Source organism: Capricornis sumatraensis, chromosome 11 (assembly GCF_032405125.1).
Source record: "Capricornis sumatraensis isolate serow.1 chromosome 11, serow.2, whole genome shotgun sequence".
In the NCBI taxonomy this organism is placed as follows: Eukaryota; Metazoa; Chordata; class Mammalia; order Artiodactyla; family Bovidae; genus Capricornis; species Capricornis sumatraensis.
The window spans coordinates 50,130,188-50,148,264 of NC_091079.1; the positions used below are offsets into that span (position 1 = coordinate 50,130,188).

General features: G+C 41.8%; 1 protein-coding gene across 1 annotated transcript in view; it reads left to right on the forward strand.

Annotated features, from left to right (window-relative positions):
• Nucleotides 1–12,435: 12,435 nt before the first annotated feature.
• The window catches only part of SGK3 (serum/glucocorticoid regulated kinase family member 3), a 47,272-nt gene continuing 41,630 nt past the window's right edge, over nucleotides 12,436–18,077 (forward strand). Inside the window, exons 1-2 of the mRNA XM_068983298.1 lie at nucleotides 12,436–12,545; nucleotides 17,960–18,043. Coding sequence (XP_068839399.1) covers nucleotides 12,468–12,545; nucleotides 17,960–18,043 — 162 coding nt within the window. The 5' untranslated portion in view covers nucleotides 12,436–12,467. The remainder of the gene's footprint in view (nucleotides 12,546–17,959; nucleotides 18,044–18,077) is intronic.

The following is an 18,077-nucleotide window of genomic DNA, read 5'->3' on the forward strand; positions in this document are numbered from 1 at the left end:
TGCCATTCCTGTTGCTGCCACGTTCCCGTGTCTTCCTCCTGCGTTCCATTTCGTCCTCTCCACCTTCAGCTCTACTGGCTCCCTTCTCGTTTGCCTTCACATCTTCACCTGCAGGATGAAATCCAGAGTGAGAAGGCTGGCGCTGAGTTCTCTGTAACATGATCTCAAATCCACTTTGCCAGCCTGTGTCTCCCACATAGGAGAAAAGTGATTTCCAGCTTATGCTTGTAAATGTGAAAGTAAAATAAGGCTTTGATGGTGATTCCCTATAAAATTCCAGGGTTGCCTCACAACAGTTTCTCTTTCTATTTTTATTAATAAGTAGGTCTTTTCCTCCAGGTGGGCAGGAATTCTGACAAATGGGACTATATGACTATTACCTGTTTGTCCCGAGGACTTTTGCTGCTGTTTCTAAGTGCCCAGCCTTCAAAACCTCTCACATGTTACTGTTAACTGCAGATATCTATATAGGTTTACTTGGAAAATGTATTTCCTGCCTCTGAAGTCTAGTGACTTTTCATGACTTTTAAAGAACTTGGCACATTCTGTAGTTCTCTGGGCATTTTGTCTTTTCTTTTGTGGTACATACAAGCTCCTGGAGGACGGGAAGCATGCACACACAAATATCAGTTACTTTTCTGAGGAAACCAAGCTATGCACCCACTTAGCTCCTTTTTAAATAAAATAAAGTTCACCTTATTAGGTCTTTAAATCATGAAATATTTAGCCTCAGCGATGGTTTCTACAAGATGGACACTCCAGGAAGAAGGCAAAGGAAGCTCAGTTCTAGAAAAATTCTTAATGAAGTTACTGAGGTCTGGATTTTTGGAAGGAAGAGCAATAGACCCAACACCCATGTAGGCGGCCAGGCCCAAGTGTAAAAAAAAATATACAGACTCACTCAGAAAACCATTAGAGGAAGATAGATTCATGGAGCCATCTGCAGCTTTAGATTTTCTTGTGAGGAGTTATTCCTAAGCTGTATTTTGTATTTGCATCTCTTGACATGAATAATACTGTCTCCCTTTGTGTTCTGAGCTGGAAGACTGAACATTCTCTTCTTTCTGACCTACAGAGAGCAGTTTACCTTCTTTTCCTTCATTGTTTCATAAAATGTTTGTGCTTCTTTTGTTGTTTATTTTCTGGATATATACAGAGGATAAATGCCAGAAGCTTTTAAATTCTTCAGAGAACGGTGATAGATACAGGATTCTTGAATTTGTCTGTTGTTGAAGCTTCCAGTTTTATTAAGTCTTCTGTCAGCATTTGCTTTCATATATTTTGCTTCATTTCATTATAAACATGCCCTTGCACACATATTCTAGCTGAGTGATTGCTTTTATTTTACTTGTGATTTTTTTTCCCCCTAATAGATTAAATCTTGTTTACGGAACTTGTGTAGACATTTCAGCAGTTTAAATTTCTTTCCTTCTCTCTTGCCTCCCAAACCTCAACTGGAGTTTTTCCATTCTAGGGCACTCATTAGCCTAATTTATTTTCTTACAAATATCTTCTAAATTTTTTTTACCATTGCTGGGATGAATCTGTAGTTTCTATTGACAGGAAAGAGTTGGTAGGGGAAAAAAATACACATATGTTAAGTCCTAATTTTTGTGGATTTTTAAAATAATTATTCTTGGAGTATAGTTGATTTCCAGTGTTTTGTTAGTTTCAGGTGTACAGCAAAGTGAGTCAGTTTTACATATACATATATCTACTCTTTTTTAGATTCTTTTCTCATATAGGTCCTTGCAGAATAATGAGTAGAGTTCCTATGCTATACAGTAGGTCCTTATTAGTTATCTATTTTATATATAGTAGTGTATATATGTCATTCCCAATCTCCCAGTTTATCCCCGTTCCCTTCCATAGGTTTGTTTTCTATAACCATAGGTTTGTAGGTTTGTTTTCTACATCTGTGACTCTTTCTATTTTGTAAAGAAATTCATTTCTACCATTCTTATAGATTCTACATACAGGTGATACCATATGATATTTGTCTTTCTGTGTCTCCCTACACTCAGTATGACAGTCTCTAGGTCTATCCATATTGCTGCAAATGGCATTATTTCATTCTTCCTTATGGCTGAGTAATACTCCATTTATTTGCACCACATCTTTATTCACGCCTCTCTTGGAATTTAGGTTGCTTTCATGTCTTAGCTGTTGTAAATAGTGTTGCAGTGAACATTGGAGTGCATTTATCTTTTTGAATTATGGTTTTCTCTGGATATATGCCCAGGAGTGGGATTGCTGGATCATATGATAGTCCTATATATAGTTTTTTAAGAAACGTCCATACTGTTCTCCATAATGTACCAATTTACATTCCTACTAACAGTGTAGGAGGGTTCCCGTTTCTCCATACCTTCTCCAGCATTTATTTTTTGTCGACTTTTTATGATGGTCATTCTGACCAGTGTGAGGTGATACCTAACTGTAGCTTTGATTTGCATTTCTCTAATAATTATTGATATTGAGGATCTTTTCCTGTGTTTATTAGTCATCTGTGTGTCTGCTTTGGAGAGATGTCTGTTTAGATCTTCTGCCCCTTTTTTTGATTAGGTTAAGACCTAATTTTTGAAATGTTAAAACTTCAAGGTAAAAATCTGCATCTTTACTAACAACAGCTAATGTAAGGTCAGGATTTAAAGCAAACATACTACAATTTAAATTGAAAGTGTACTATAATTTAAATTTGTAATTGATTGTAAATTTTGTCTTTGGGAAGTTTCTTCTAATGTGCTAACCAGTGAAATTTTACTGTCAGAAAAAGAACCTTGAAAGCAAATATTTGCTTTGGAGTAAAGTATCCTTTATCACACTGTATAATCATCTGTGTTTACCCTGAGTTTTCTTTGTTTATAAAACGCCTTAGTTAAGGGTGTTATCAGATAGACTCATTCATGCAAATATTGAAAGTTGTAGCATAGACTAATTATATATCTGTGGCACTTGGTAAGCACTGTGTAACTATCTGTTAAATCTATATGTTTTAAGGAAAATTTTATTAAGATACTGTAGTGTATCCGTATGTATGGTAATAGAATTGATCTAGTGAAAGGGGAGAAATGGGTGATTCTAGAGACTGATGAAGGAATAATGAGGCGGTGGCTGCTTTGAGGTTCTTACTTACATTCTTTGGCAAATTAGAATTCCCAAGTGTTTCTTTCCACCCATTTGTTGAAAGAATAAACAAGCTAATGTATATTGGGGTTTACTGAGTGCATGGTGGTAAAGAAGTCACAAATTTTGCGCTATAGTCGGGGCTTCTCCATAAACAACTCACATGCTATCTTAGATGTAAATGCTAAAATGGAAAGCCCAGGATGATGACAGAAGATTCATTTGGGGAAGGAGCACTTTAGTTAGGGTGATCGTGAAGGCTTGTAGGAGAAAGTGACCTTTGAACAAAGGCCTCAGTGTGAAGGGCTGAAGAGAATGCCTTCCATCCAGGCAGAGGGGACCCAGGGACCAGAGACCGGAGTTGGGAACATGCTAAGTGAGTGTGAGCCTTGGAGAGAGGCTGTTCTGATTGGAGTCTGTTGATTGCAGGGGTAAGGGCCCTGGTGCAAGGCAGCTGGAGAGGTAGGAAGTGGTTAGGTCACATGGGTGCTTGTAGGCTATTGACAGTAATTCAGAGTTTGGATTTTATTCTAAGGGCAGGGGGAGACAATGGAAAGAGTTTAAACAAAGGAGTGAAATTATCAGATTTACGGTGATTTTTAAAAATTGCTCTGGCTACTGTGGGAAGAATGGATTGAAATGAGGTTAGAACAGAACAGAGATATAAAGCTGAAGGTGCTCCCAGGACACTCTGAGATGTGATAGTTATCATTGTCTTTGTGGGGTTTTTTTTGGTTGGTTTTTGTTTTCCTGTGTGGTTTTTTTTTTTTTGGAGTTTTGGTGCTTCCTTAATCTGAATCCTGCCAACCTCCCCAGTCAGAAGCAGCTTTATCCTAGCTTTCCTAGGGCCTGCAGCGTTTTATTACCACTGCTGGTTCCGTGTCAGTTGCCCCTGCACTTTTCTCTTGGCTCATGTAGGCACCCATCTACCTATTTCCCTGCCAGTGATCATAGTCCCCCAGAGAGTCATCTCTGGAAGTGTTCTGGGTGGGAATGTGCACCCCCGCCCCCCTACCGCCCCGGAACAGTGCAAAAGCATGGGAAGCTGAGGATAGGGCAGGTGTTCTGGTGATGGGGACCCCAAGATAGTGGCTTTGGGAGGCTAATGAGGGAAGAGCAGAGCATTGCTGCTGCAGTTCACATCCTTGCCCTGTCAGTTCTGGAACCAGTGAAGGGACATGTTCGTTGGCATGAGTTTAAGGCCTTCCTCTTTCTCCTAGCAGTTTTGATTTTAATACTGGAGAACAAAGGACTGTCAGCAGTCACTTCTGCCTCCTCACTCAGTCCCTTTCTTAAGTGTCTTTAATAAAATGCAGCCAGTTTCAGAAAACCAACAAATTCATGTATCTTTTGTCTGGATTCTGGAACACTCCTATCAAATTGCTGGGTGTAGACTATTCTGTATTGTGTCCCCACATTGGATATTGTGTACAGACTTTATTTCTGATTCTTGTATCACTGTTCTTTATTGAGAATCAGGATAAAAATTGTCTCAAATAAGAGTTGCAGTAAACCTAGGGAAAACTAGGACTGTTTTGTGATTACAGAATGAGAGTGAAATCAAAGAGGAGGGTGGGGTGGGAATTAGAATAAAGTAGGAAAACAGGAAAGTTGTAACTGATTCATCATGTGTTAGGCTGGGGAGGTTACTATGTATCTTTCATTGGCAGATCCTGTTAGATTTTTCAGTTCTTCTGCAGTGAATTTATACATGTGACAAAGAGGTGCATTGTTTCTGTTGAAACATTTCCAATATATTTGGAGCTGGTAGTCTGTGAGGGGGAAGTAAACAGATTTAGATTATATACCCTTATGTAAACTTTCAATGAAGTAACCAGTTGGCTTGGGGTAAGAATGTCTTAGGAAGGTGCTTTTAATATAGTTTAAAATAAAAGCAGACCTACCCACTTGACTGACCTATATATAGCCTTCTCAAGAGTAATTCCTGTCCTCATCCTCCAGTTATTTTTCTTGAATTCTCTAGGTAAATCCCCCTTCCCCAGAGCAATTATCATACCAGTCCCCAGGCCATGCCTAGGGTCTGCATGAATTTTCTCTTTTCTCTTCCTCCACCATCTCTGTCAGTTCCCTCCTTTGGAGCCTTGTTTCCAAACACACAGTGTCCAGCCATGTCCCTGCTGATGAAGAAAACCTGTAGGTCCTCCAGGCCTGCTCCTTCTGCTCGGAACAAGATCATTATTAAATTCCCTTTGTGCTTTGGTATGAATCACTGACCCCTCTCTGCCGTGTTGAGTTGAGTGGATGCTGATAGTTATGAATGCACCTACTTTGTAATTTTGGGTAGGGCCCACTAGTCAATACCGAACAGTCTTTGTAATTGTGGAAGAAATGAGTTAAGAAGGGCTCTGCTTTTACTGTAGAGGGAAAAGCAGAAGAATCTTTTGACTTTCTTATGAGCTGGGTTTTTTTTTTTTTCTGACTGAAACAAAGATGGACACAATCCAAGCCAATAATTGCAGACAGTGGACAAAAAGGTAAACATGGTGATGAAGGGGGAAAATAAGTCTTAATTAGTATCTGTCTATTTTAATCAATATTTATCCAACATTTTTAGTATAACTTGAATTTGGAGTTTTCTATCATGAAATTTCATCTTTTTTCATATTTCTGCTTTTTGTAGGCCCCAATTTTTTTTTTAATTTTTATTTATTTTTTTAACACCAAAAACATTTTGTATTGGGGGTATAGCCGATTAACAGTGTTGTGATAGTTTCATGTAGACAGGGAAGGGACTAAGCCATACATATACAGGTATCCATTCTCCCCCAAGTCCCCCCTCCCGTCCAGGCTGGCACATAACAGTGAGCAGAGTTCCATGTGCTATACAGTAGATCTTCGCTGGTTGTGCATTTTAACTGTAGCAGTGTATATATGACCATCCCAAATTCCCTAACTATCCCTTCCCCCTGCAACCGTAAGTTCATTTGCTAAGTCTCACAGGCCCAATATTTTTAAAAAATTGAATACATTAATGCTAAAAAAAATTCTGATAAGATCTATTTTGGTATTTTCTTTATTTCATAATTTAGCCCTTGATTGTCCTAGTGATGGGACCACCCCCACTCACAGCCCAGTCTGTACCAGGCTTTTGATTAGATGTTGAGGGTGATGGTCTCAGCAGCACTCCCTGTTGCCTCCTGGTGGCAGAGTTGAAAGCTGCTTTTCCTGTGTGCGGCTCTCTTTCTGTAACTCCGTGGCTAATGGGCACTTGGTGCTCCATTCCTTTGCCTCCAAAGGTGATTTAGAAGGGATGTGTGCAGCAGAACTGGAGGAAATTGAGAGGCAGCGCGTGCACACTGGGCTCTTGGTTAGAGCCGTGTTCCCATCACAGCACTGCCACCCAGAGCTCTGTGAGGATGTAGACCTGGTAGCCTCAGTTTCTTCATCTGTAAAATAGGAATAAAGACCCTTGACTTTTTGGGTTGCTGTGAGAAGTAAGTTATATGTTGGATGTGAACACTTGAAACAGTGCCTGGTGTTAGCACTCAATAAACGTTACTTTCTCAACCTTAACAGTATTGACATTGTGGGCCAGGTAATTTTTTTTTTTTTCCTGGTCATGCTGCCCAGCATGTGAGATCTTAGTTCTCTGACTAGGGATTGAACCTGCATCCCCTGCTTTGGAAGTACAGTCCTAACCACTGGAGTACCAGGGATGTCCCTTTTGTAATAATATTGTTACTAATTGTTAATTTTGTTGGGGAGGGGTACTAGATAACTTTCTGTTGTAGGAGCAGTGCAGGATGCATGGTGTCATCCTTGACCTGTAGCCGCTAGCAGCCCCCAAAACTGACAACCAAACATGTCTCCGTTCGGTGACAGATGTCCCCTGTCGAGAACCACCATACATACAACATTTACTAGCTGTGACATTATCTTGGCAAAGCATTCTCACTCCTAAGATCCTCTGAAAGTTCTTTTCTCATCTGACCCACTTCATTTTGTTATGTTGAACGTGTCTGAGTTCATTCATGGTGTCAGGGCTTCCCAGGTGGCTCCATGGCACAAGAATCCGCCTGCTACTGCAGGACACACAGGAGACGCGGGTTTGATCCCTGGATTGGGAAGTTCCCCTGGAGAAGGGAGTGGGTACCCACTCTAGTATTCTTGCCTGGAAAATCCCATGGACAGAGGAGCCTGGCAGATTGCAGTCCATCAGATCCCAGAGTGGAATGACTGAGCAACTTCACACACACATCTGAACTCAGTCTCCTTAGCACCATGTGACCTCCCTTAGGCAAGCCAGCTGCCCCTGGGAACCAGTCTGCAGGATGATCTTGTGACTCTCCAGCAGAACTAAGGCAGACTCTTTTCCTGTTCCTCTTTGAGAGGCCCTCCATACCTCTGAACCTGCCCCAAAGTTCCAACTTTGATTCTCATGTGAACACATAGCTCTTTGTTCTTTTCTTTCTTAGTGTCAGATTCCTTTTTTTAATTAAACTTTTAATTTTAGAATAGTTTTTTTTTTAACTTACAAAATTGTAACAAGGATAGTAGTACAGAAGTACCCAGGTACCCAACATCCAGTTTTCCCTATTAATATTATTATTATTGGCTGCACCGTGCAGCAGGATCTTAGCTCCCAGATCAGGGATCGAACCCACGCCTCTGGCAGTGGAAGCACAGAGTTTTAACCACTGGACTTCCAGCGACGTGCCTAGAGTGAGATTCTTACATCAGTCCTCTCCTCACTCCATTTTATTGAGCTGCCTGGCCATTAGATTTTTAATTGCTTCAGAATTTTAATTGCTTCAACACCTTAAGTGTACAGTCATAGCAAGACTGCTTTTTCAAAATTTTGCTTCTGACCGTTTAAAAACATGTCCATGAACCTTCTTCATTGCTTCCCAGAGGGCTCTTTAGAGCATACACGTGTTGTCGAAGTAGAGTGATCTAAAGGATAACGGTCCTAAACTCAGACCACTGCTGGCTCTAATCCTGACTCCACCGCCTCAGGAGGTTACTTTATCTTTTTACACTCTGGTTTCTCCTTGGTTTCCTCTCAGTGAAGCTGTTGTGAGGAGCAATCAGGTTAACACATGTAAGGCACAGTCTGGGTTATAATCTTGCTTAGACACTAAATATTAAATATTGTTAGGTTGCAGGTTTGACTCAGCTTAAGGAGAGCCAGTGTGGTATAGCAAATGAATACATATAGATTTGGGGAGTCACAGATTTGAGTTGGAATACTAGCTCTGTCACCTGTTTGCTGGATACTAGCGTGAACAAATGATTTGATCTTTGTACGATTTCTTCACAGCAATAATTCCATGATTCTAACTCCCTTTTCCAGAGAAAATTGAGGCCAACAAGAGTGGTATCTTTCAAACATCTGTTCCCATACCTTCCTGGCTTTATAATTTGCAAAATAAATTTTTTTATTTGGCTGCACAGGGATCTTTGGTTGCAGCACGGGAACTCTTAGTTGTGACACGTGGGACCTGGTTCCCTTACCAGGAATCAAATCTGGGCCCCCTCCATTGGGAGCTCAGAGTCTTAGCCACTGGACCACCAGGGAAATCCCTGCCTGGCTTTATCTTTAACAAGACTGAGGATCCATGGCAATCTGCATGCATGTCCCTTTTGTGTGTTCCCAGAGTGTACCATGCATACATCTAAAATCATACTTAACCAACTATCATAAATTCTGTATTGCTTATCATTCTACCCCATTAGTCAAGTTCCTTGCAGGTAGAGTTTTCTCTTTGTCTTTGTGTTGCTTAGTGTGCAATGAAAGCTTAATAAGTATTTGCTGAATGAGGAAATAAAAACTCATTTGAAGCAAATTGTAATGTATTTGATCCAGTTTACTGACTGACTGACTGAACAGTGCTAGGTTTCTGACACTCATTGGAAATCCTTAAAACAACCTTGTGAAGTAGGTGTTGCTAGCTTCATCTGCTAGATTAGAAAATTGGAACTCCTGTCATTTACACTTACATAAGGACTCAAGGTAGAAAATTGTGCATTTCTTCCCCATAAGAGCTTTGGGCATAGAAGAAAGGATCTCCCAACAGGAGCTTCGGCCTTAATAGAGAGAGGAACATAGCAGCGGCCATGCCACAGCCTGCCCAGGAGGGAGCAGGGCGAGGAGATGCATGTCCTGATCCCCTTCTTTCCACCCCATGTCCTGCCAGTGCCTCTCTGGATTAGGTCAGCCAGCAGCCAGAGGGCCAGGGAACCTGTGCGGTGCGGGCTGTGGTGGTCACTGTCCTAGGTTATGGAGTGCGGTGTGGAGCAGGGTGGAGTCTGAGAAGAAAAACAGAACGTCAGTGCAGTCTTCCTCTTTCTGTCCCTTAGCATTTGCTCACACTTGGTGCATAAAGCTTCTGTTCCTAACTCAGGAAACTCAAGGTCCTGTAGTCACTTCAGCCAGTTCACTAATGCTCTCACGTGGAGTCACTGCTAATGTTCTTCACGTAAAGTGATGGAAAAAAACGAAAATAAAATGTAGCCGCTGTAGTCTCTGCATCCGTAGCTAGTCCTCTGGCTCAAATTGCTCATCATTCCTTTTTTTCTTCTAGTACTTACTTTCTGTTCCCTTTACCCTCTGCCTGGTCAGTCATTATTTACCGGATGTCAAGGGTTGTGCTCGTTTTCTCCAGCAAAAACATCCATTGGCATCACCATCTGATTAAATTTAGAGTCATCCATATTCGTGCCCTAAGATCTTTGGGCCAGGTAAACAGACCCGTAAATATGAATGTAGTAGGAATCAACACCCCTGTATCCTTCAGGTTTTTGACAGTGGCACTGGTTTCTGAGCTTCTCCAGGGATGTGGTGTAGTTTTTGATTTGCTTTCTTAGTGGGGAGATGAGGGAGAGGTCCAAGGATTCCTTCACCTTTTTTTCCATAATAGATTTTATGACAGAACAGGGAGCCATCTGGCCAGTGACTAAGTAGATCTATTTCCACTAAAATTCTAGGACTAGGAAAATAACCACAGGACAGGCCAGTGGTCCCATTGGACCCATCATGCAATATATACCAGGATTGACTTTATCTCTCACCTGCTCGCTGGAGTGAGATGGGTGCTCTGACTGGAGGGCTATGTTTTAGGTCTCCTGGGACTAGAGTCACTTCAGCGCTAGTGTCTGGTAACCTTTGGAAAATCCTTGCTCTTCTCTTTCCCAGTGGCCAGTCACCCTTGTGAATGGCTGCAGGTACTTCTTAAGTAAGGTCTGGAGAAAGTGTGATGGGGTGCACGTGTGGGTGTGTCTAGGGCCACAGTAATCTTATGTTTAGACCTCAGACTCCTGGTAAAGTTGTTGAGATTCTGCACATTTTTTGGTGTAAAGTTGATCTCCTCTCAGAGTAGGCTTTGAACTTCTTTCTGGGCTCTTTTGGCATCTAATTCCCATTAGGAGGCAGTGAGGGATGTTGGGGTAAAGAGAAATTGTGAAACAATTTGAAAGGGCTCATGGGAGGGGAGTTAGGAGGCCGTGTCTCCTCAGAGGGCAAGTCGCTACTTTCAGCTGAGATGTTTGGCCAAATCTGGAGTTAAACACCCTTGTTGTTGTTCAGTTGCTTGGTCGTGTCCAACTCTTTGCGACCCCGTGGACTGTAGCATGCCAGACTTCCCTGTCCTTTACCATCTCCCGGAGCTTGCTCCAGCTCATGTCCATTGAGTTGGTGATGCCATCCAACCATCTCATCCTCTGTCGTCCCCTTCGCCTTCAGTCGTTCCCAGCATTAGGGTCTTTTCAAATGAATCGGCTCTTCTCATCAGGTGGCCAAAGTATTGGAGCTTCAGCATCAGTCCTTCCAATGAATATTCAGGATTGATTTCCTTTAGGATTGGCTTGTTTGATCTCCTTGCTGTCCAAGGGACTCTCAAGAGTCTTCTCCAATACCACATTGCAAAAGTATCAATTCTTCAGTGCTCAACTTTCTTTATGGTCCAACTCTCACATCCATACATGACTACTGGAAAAACCATAGCTTTGATTATATGGACCTTTGTTGACAAAGTAATGTCTCTGCTTTTTAATATGCTGTCTAGGTTTGTCATTGCTTTTCTTCCAAGGAGCAAGCCTCATCTTTATCTGCCCAAGTGCCTGCATCTGTGATTTAGGGTAATTCACCTTTCCAGCTCTTGCCCTCATGTTAGCGTAAGATTTTACAGCATTGCATATTTAATTGGTTCTGCAACCCTTGTCATCAAACCATGCCTTGATTTTTAGTTGTATCAGATTAGCAGCTATTAGGGGAAAAGGACTCATTTAGAACAGCTGTAGATTTTCCGCTCATCTATTTGGGAATTCACAGCTTTCAATTGGTCATTTGTTTTGTGCATATTCTCAGGGACAGTCAGAAGCAGCTGCAGTCCAGGTCATTATTTTTGAAATCAATATTTTCATCATATACCTGACCTTACGGCACCTTGCTCACCACCTGTACTTCATCCTGGGACAGGAAGTTTGAATGGTCTTGGTATCACTATGTGCCAGATTGTCAGTTTCCCCTCCCCTCCCTCCATAGTAATGTTATCAGGATATTGATCAAACATGCATTTCATTTTTGAGGGTCAGTTTTCTGGGGTCATTCTTGGTGCATTTACTGGAGTAGAAGGGACTCGAACAAAGGGACTATTGACTTAGCTGGTGGGGGCAGAGGTGAGAGAAGCAACAGGACATGGGGAAACACCCCTTCTCACAGTGTTTGGAAGCCGTTACTGCTCCCAGGCCTTCAGCTGTAGCTTGGGAGAGGGATCACCTGGTGGGAGCCAGACAGCCTTGTTTCAAGTCACTTAACCTCTCTGTGTCTCAGTTGCCTCATTTGTTAAATGGGAGTAAATAATTGGTTACTAGACAGGTTCCCAGTTGGAAGCAGACTTCACCAGTTCCTCTTGATGCTAGGAACTTAAAAACCACCCTTTGAAAACCCTACCCTCAGTCCATCACAGTAGTCCTTTCAGGTGAGAGTTTTAACCCTTGGTCCACAGGAAACGTGGTGTAAATGCTCCTGGAGATTCTTAGTAGAAAAGAAAGTAGACGATTTAGCTATTGAAAGGGACATAACAAAAACTATGTCTCTAACCTGGGCGGAGACTTACGATCAAAAGTTAAATTCCTGCAAGAAGAAGGATAAAATGGGTTCTGTGAGCCAGGAATGACAAATCAAGGTATTTTAAAATCATTTTGCTAATCAGTTCTTTTTTTTTTTTTTCTGTTGGTTAAGGTTGCATGATGGAGTTTGAACGTTACCTCAAGAGGTTTTATGTTTTGGATTAGCTAATTGTGTTTGTCCTCTGCTGACTGTTTCTTTGGACTCACTTCTTCGTGTCCTTCTGAGGCAATAAACTCAAAGGGATTATACCATGGACTACAAGGAGAGCTGTCCAAGTGTAAGCATCCCCAGCTCTGATGAACACAGAGAGAAAAAGAAGAGGTTTACTGTAAGTATGTAATGTGAAGTTCATGGGACAAAATTGAAAGTAGAGAATCTTTGCATTTCTGCGTTTCTTCCTGAGCCTAGAATGGCCTCCCCTAGACTTGGCAGCTTATCTTTGAAATGGTGTGTCCTCCACAGTCTTCTTTGTGTGCTGTGATGGAATAGTTTCCTTTCCAGTGTAGATTTTTGCCTGTTTCCCTATCCCTTCAGAGATGCTTGTGACCTGTCTGATGGACCCTCTCCATCGAAAATGTGCATACGCATGGTTCTGTGACACATACGCTTCTCAGAATCTGTGGACTCTGAAGGTCATTGATTCCATGTGAAGAACCACTGTCTTAATTTCCACATCTTTCTTAAGACATTTGTCATTTTAAGATTTTTTTTAGTGTGGATCATTTTAAAAATATTTGTTGAATTTGTTAAAATTTTGTTTCTGTTTTATGTTTGGTTTTTTTTTTTTTTGGCCCCAAGTCATGTCAGATTCTTAGCTCCCTGGCCAGGAATCAAACCTGGATTTCCTGCATTGGAAAGTGAAGTCCTAATCACTGGACTGCCAGGGAGGTCCTGACATTTGTCATTTTCTACCTCATTGAAAAAAATATTTAACCTAGTATTTATCTCTTTTTTCACCATAGAGGCAAAGTCCATTTCTAATTTTACTTTTTATCATCATGGTGGTAACTCAGTGGTAAAGAATCCACCTGGTAATGCAGGCGACGCAGGAGATGTGGGTTCAGTCCCTGGGTCGGGAAGAGGAAGGAGGAGGAAGTGGCAACCCACTCCAGTATTCTTGCCTGGAGAATCCCATGGACAGAGGAGCCTGGCGGGCTACAGTCTAGGGGGTCCCAAAGAGTCAGACACGACTGCGCAATGTATCACCTTCTCCTTATCATCTACTGTAGGACTTCATAAAGAGCAAGCAATGGCTATTTGGCTGAGTCAGTATATCAGTGACTGCTATTGGGAAACAGTCACTTTTCTATTTAGTGTAATGCCGCACTATTAGTATTTAGTCTAGCAGTCTTGTTAGTATATACAGAGATCTGCTGTCTTCCTTTTCCTCAAAAACTGTCATTTATCTTGTCTGTAACAGATCTGTTCTTCCTTGTAAGGCCCCACCCACTGAGCACTATGAAGAAACTCATTTAACCCAATCCTGTTTAACAGTTTGACTGAAAATGTAAGCAGTTCTTTTAAGTAAAAACACCTGGGCTGTCTTCTTCATTGTGGTCTCTTTCGCTTATGTGAACACATGCTCCTTCTCCAACTTGGCATCGTGGTTTGTGGCAGGAGAGGTGTCCCCTTTCACAGTGTTTGTTCAGTGGATGACTGACCTCATGGTACCCTGGCAAAGGCCGGGCATTCTTGTCATCCTCTAGATCTTTGCCATTCCAGGTGTAGAGTGACGGCTCTGGTGAATCTCTGGCTGTGCTTGACCTGATCCAACCCTGGGCCTCATGCCTGCATCCACCACTGGCATCTGCTGTTGACGGACTGATCTGTAATCTGTTCTTTGTTGGCTTGGCGAGTGGGGGTGACTGACTGCTGACTTAGCTTCCCCTTGGCCCTGTGATGACTGTGGAGCGCACTGAGGCTCTGTGTGCCCTCCACTGCTCCTCACTCAAGTGGTCTGCCCCGGGCTCTGACCACTGGGTCACCTGGCCCCTGCCAGAGTCCACATCACAGGAGGAGTTGACCATGCCAGTCTGCCTTCTTAACTAGGTAGGGGCCGCCTAATGGTGGTTTTCTCCCAGAGTCTCAGACAGGGAGCTGGGAACATCCCTTCCATTTTCTGTTCTCCCTTCCTTAATGAACATACTCCCACAGCCTGCATGCAAGCCCAGAGCAGAGAGATTGCAGCATGGGTCTGGCCATTTGACTCTCCTCAGACATTGTAGCATTATCTTCAGCGTTTATTCCACATTCATATAAGCCAATTTTAGAGACATCATATTGGATTTCTCTGGCGGTCCAGTGGTTAAGAATCCGCTTGCTAATGCAGGGGGACAAGATTTTGATGTGCGGTCTGGGAAGATCCCACATACCTCAACAACTCAGCCCTCTCTCTGGAGCCCACATGCCACAACTACTGAAGCCCATGTGCACTAGAGCCTCTGCTCTGCAACAAGAGTGGGCACCGCAGTGAGAACCCCATGTACCACAACTAGAGAGGAGCCCCCACTCGCCGTAACTAGAGAGAGCCCGCGCCCAGCAATGAAGACCCAGCACAGCCAACAATAAATAAATATTAGAGAAAAAACCATCATATTGATGTTAAACCAGAGATCAGTATACCCCACTCCCCGTAACTAGAGAGAGCCTGCACACAGCAATGAAGACCCAGCACAGCCAAAAATAAATAAATGTTAGAGGAAAAACCATCATACTGATGTTAAACCAGAGATCAGTATACTCTGGGTAGCAGAGTGGAATGTGCAAGGTTTTCATTCCTTCCGTCTCATTTTTAACTTTGGGAAGTTCTCTCCTTCAAGGACAGAACCTCCTGCCGAGTTTGATGGAAGCTCATCCATAGCAGATGCACGCAGTGGGTTATCTCAAGGGTCCTGTTTTTCGTGGTAGGAGTATTTCCTTGTCTTCTGTGAAAGGGTGAGGGAGGCCTGTAGTGTCACTCTTACCAGCTATTCCCAGAGCTGACCCTGGAGTTCTCCGAGGCTCCCTCTAGTTCACCTTGTTCTCTTCCTCCTATCGGATGGTCAGATGGTACCTTGTCAGAGAAGACTTTACTGACCACCTGCTATACAATAGCACCTTTCACACGTCACCCTGCCCCTTTCACACGTCACCCTGCCCCTTTCACACTCTGTCCCACTTACCCTGTTTAGCTTTTTAATAGCAGTTATCACCACCTGACATACCTTTAGGTTTATTTATGTGCACTTCTCCTGAACTTGTTCTTTGAAGCAAGAACTTCCCTCACTATCATTTCACCAGTATCTAGATCAGACATGGACATTTAGTAAGTGTTTGTGGCACTGAAGTTGAAAGAGAAGGAGGGTTAAGTTCACGTGTTTCTTGCTGACCACTGTAGTACAGTCCTCGGTCCGCGACAAGCTTGGTTCTAGTCAGCGCAGATAAGACCCCACCCAACCCAGTACAGACTCTGTCCAGCTTCAGCACATCTGTCTAATACTTGGGAACAAAAATAGGCACTGCATTAACTCTTCAGTAATATTTTTATGAATAGTTCTCATGTGCCTTTTAAATGACTTTATTCAGTTCAGCTTCTTCCAGAGAAATGCACTGCATTCTAGAATGTCTTGACTTAAATCAAGTCTAAATTATATTTTCATTTATCCACTCAGAGAACTATCCTTGAGCTTTTTTCTTATGCCAGCTGCTGTTCTAGGCATTGGAGATAAGTGGGTAGCAAGCATGATGGTAGTCCTTGCTCTCAAGGAACTTAAATTCTGGTGCAAGACAGGCAACAAGGAAACCTTTTTTTAAAAAAACTTCATAAGATTTATTGTACTTGTTTTTGTTAAATTCTGTGTATTTTTGCAAATGAGAGTGTCTTTTCAAATGTGAAAGGTTTTTTTTTTTTCACTTACTGATATTTTTTTAGAATTTACCTAGTAAGCTCTTGTTTATAAATCATCCTGCTAATGAGTAACCTCACAGGGTTTTATCTCAGCTCCTATAAATAGGGTTACAGCAGAGCTGCCTCAGCCTGGAATCTAGGTTTGGTTCCAGTCTTGGCTGTACCGGAGCATCCGTGGGAAGCCACCTTATCCTGTCAGGAGGTCAGCACAGACAGTGTTGTTTGTTCAAGAAGTTCACAGTCATATAGAGCTAAGTCTCTGATCCTTTGGTGGGAGTCCTGCTTCCAGGCCCATCTGATGCTGACTACCATGGGAGATGAAACCTGTAGTCTGCTGTTAGAAACATGGCTCTGTTTTGCCGGCACTCTGATTAGGTTCTTCTTCCTCTACTGCTGCACTCTCTCCAAAGGGAGCCGTGTCATCTTATAAACAATTCTGACATCTTAGACCCAACAGCTTCCTGTAAGACAACTTAATGTCCTCTTGGTTAACACCAGAGGTAACACCAAAAAGCTCTCTTACCCCTGGAGCTCATGTAAGGTGCCTGGGATGGTCTTGTTCTCTCTGCCTCAGTGATTCATCACTTATCCAGGTAGCTAATGCAGTGGGTTGGCTTCACCTTCCAGGTGAGACTTTGTCCCCTTTCTCATGGGACGGAGGGTGGCTTTATGTTGTGGGGCCCTTCTTACTGTGGGTCTGTTAATGTGACCTTATCTTTAACAGTACTACAGAGTTCATACTTCATAAACACACACAGTATCAGAGAGATCTTTGCTCGCAGTATTATCTGACTATGAAGTGGTGAGTGGCGCATTCCAGTCTCATGGGAAAGGATAGTTTGTGTAAATGCTTGTCTGGCCATCTTCTGAAATAAATTTACTGTGTTACCTACAGACTGTAGACAATTGTATTGTAAACATCTCTTTCCCCTAATCTTCACTGTAAAATAGTGAGGTTGATAACCCAAGACATACATCAGTGAGTTTTTCTTCATACACCTGGATACTTGTTATTTTTAGAAATGATAAAAAGATCTTCGGGGTCCAAATTGTTTTCTCTGCGTTATGTTGAATTATATTCTGAGCCTTTCTGTGGGATGGACTATGAAAGATAATTCTGTACTATAACTGTTAATTTGATTCTTGTTCTAGTGCATAGAAGGTAAGAATATTTAGATTTTAGTCTCACAAGTCTGTGAACTTGGGCAAGTTATTTAACTTTGTGGGGCCATCATTTCCTCCTATCTGCAATAGGGGTTGTAATATTTTTTCTGTTTACTTCATAGGGTTGTTGACTATAGTTATATGAAATTATGTGTGCATGAAAATGTTAAACACAGGCAAGAAAGTAGTAGGAAATATGAGAATAAAGTCTTAGTTTGAAAAATATTGTGTAAAAGATGCTCTGAAAGGAGGAGAACTAATAACTGAGTATTTACTATGTGCCAGGCATCACTTTTGAAAATACTTTATCATTTCTGAATAGTGGTTACCTTTGGGAAAGAAGAGAGCAGTGTCATCTGTTGAAACTGTGTTTTATTCTTGGGGCAGGAAATCTGAAACAAGAATTACAAAATGCCAGAATTCAGAAGATCTAAATAATGAGTACACGGGTGTTCATTATGTTACTCTGTGAAACTACAGAAAATTTTTCCTACCATTTTAAAAATAAAACACCTTTCAACAAGATAAAAGAAGTCTTTGAGTTGGTATACTTGTATATCTTGGAGGATTGTATATAAATATTAATGTCTAATTATTGATTTCGTAGGTATGAAAACATTTTAGTTGCATATGTAAATAGCTAATGGGGGGGTTTCCCTCAAATTTTATTTTATTATTTTTAATTTCCACAGGTTTATAAAGTTCTGGTCTCAGTGGGCAGGAGTGAGTGGTTTGTCTTCAGGAGATATGCAGAGTTTGATAAACTTTACAATACTGTAAGTAACAGTCTACAAGATTTTTACTTAAAAC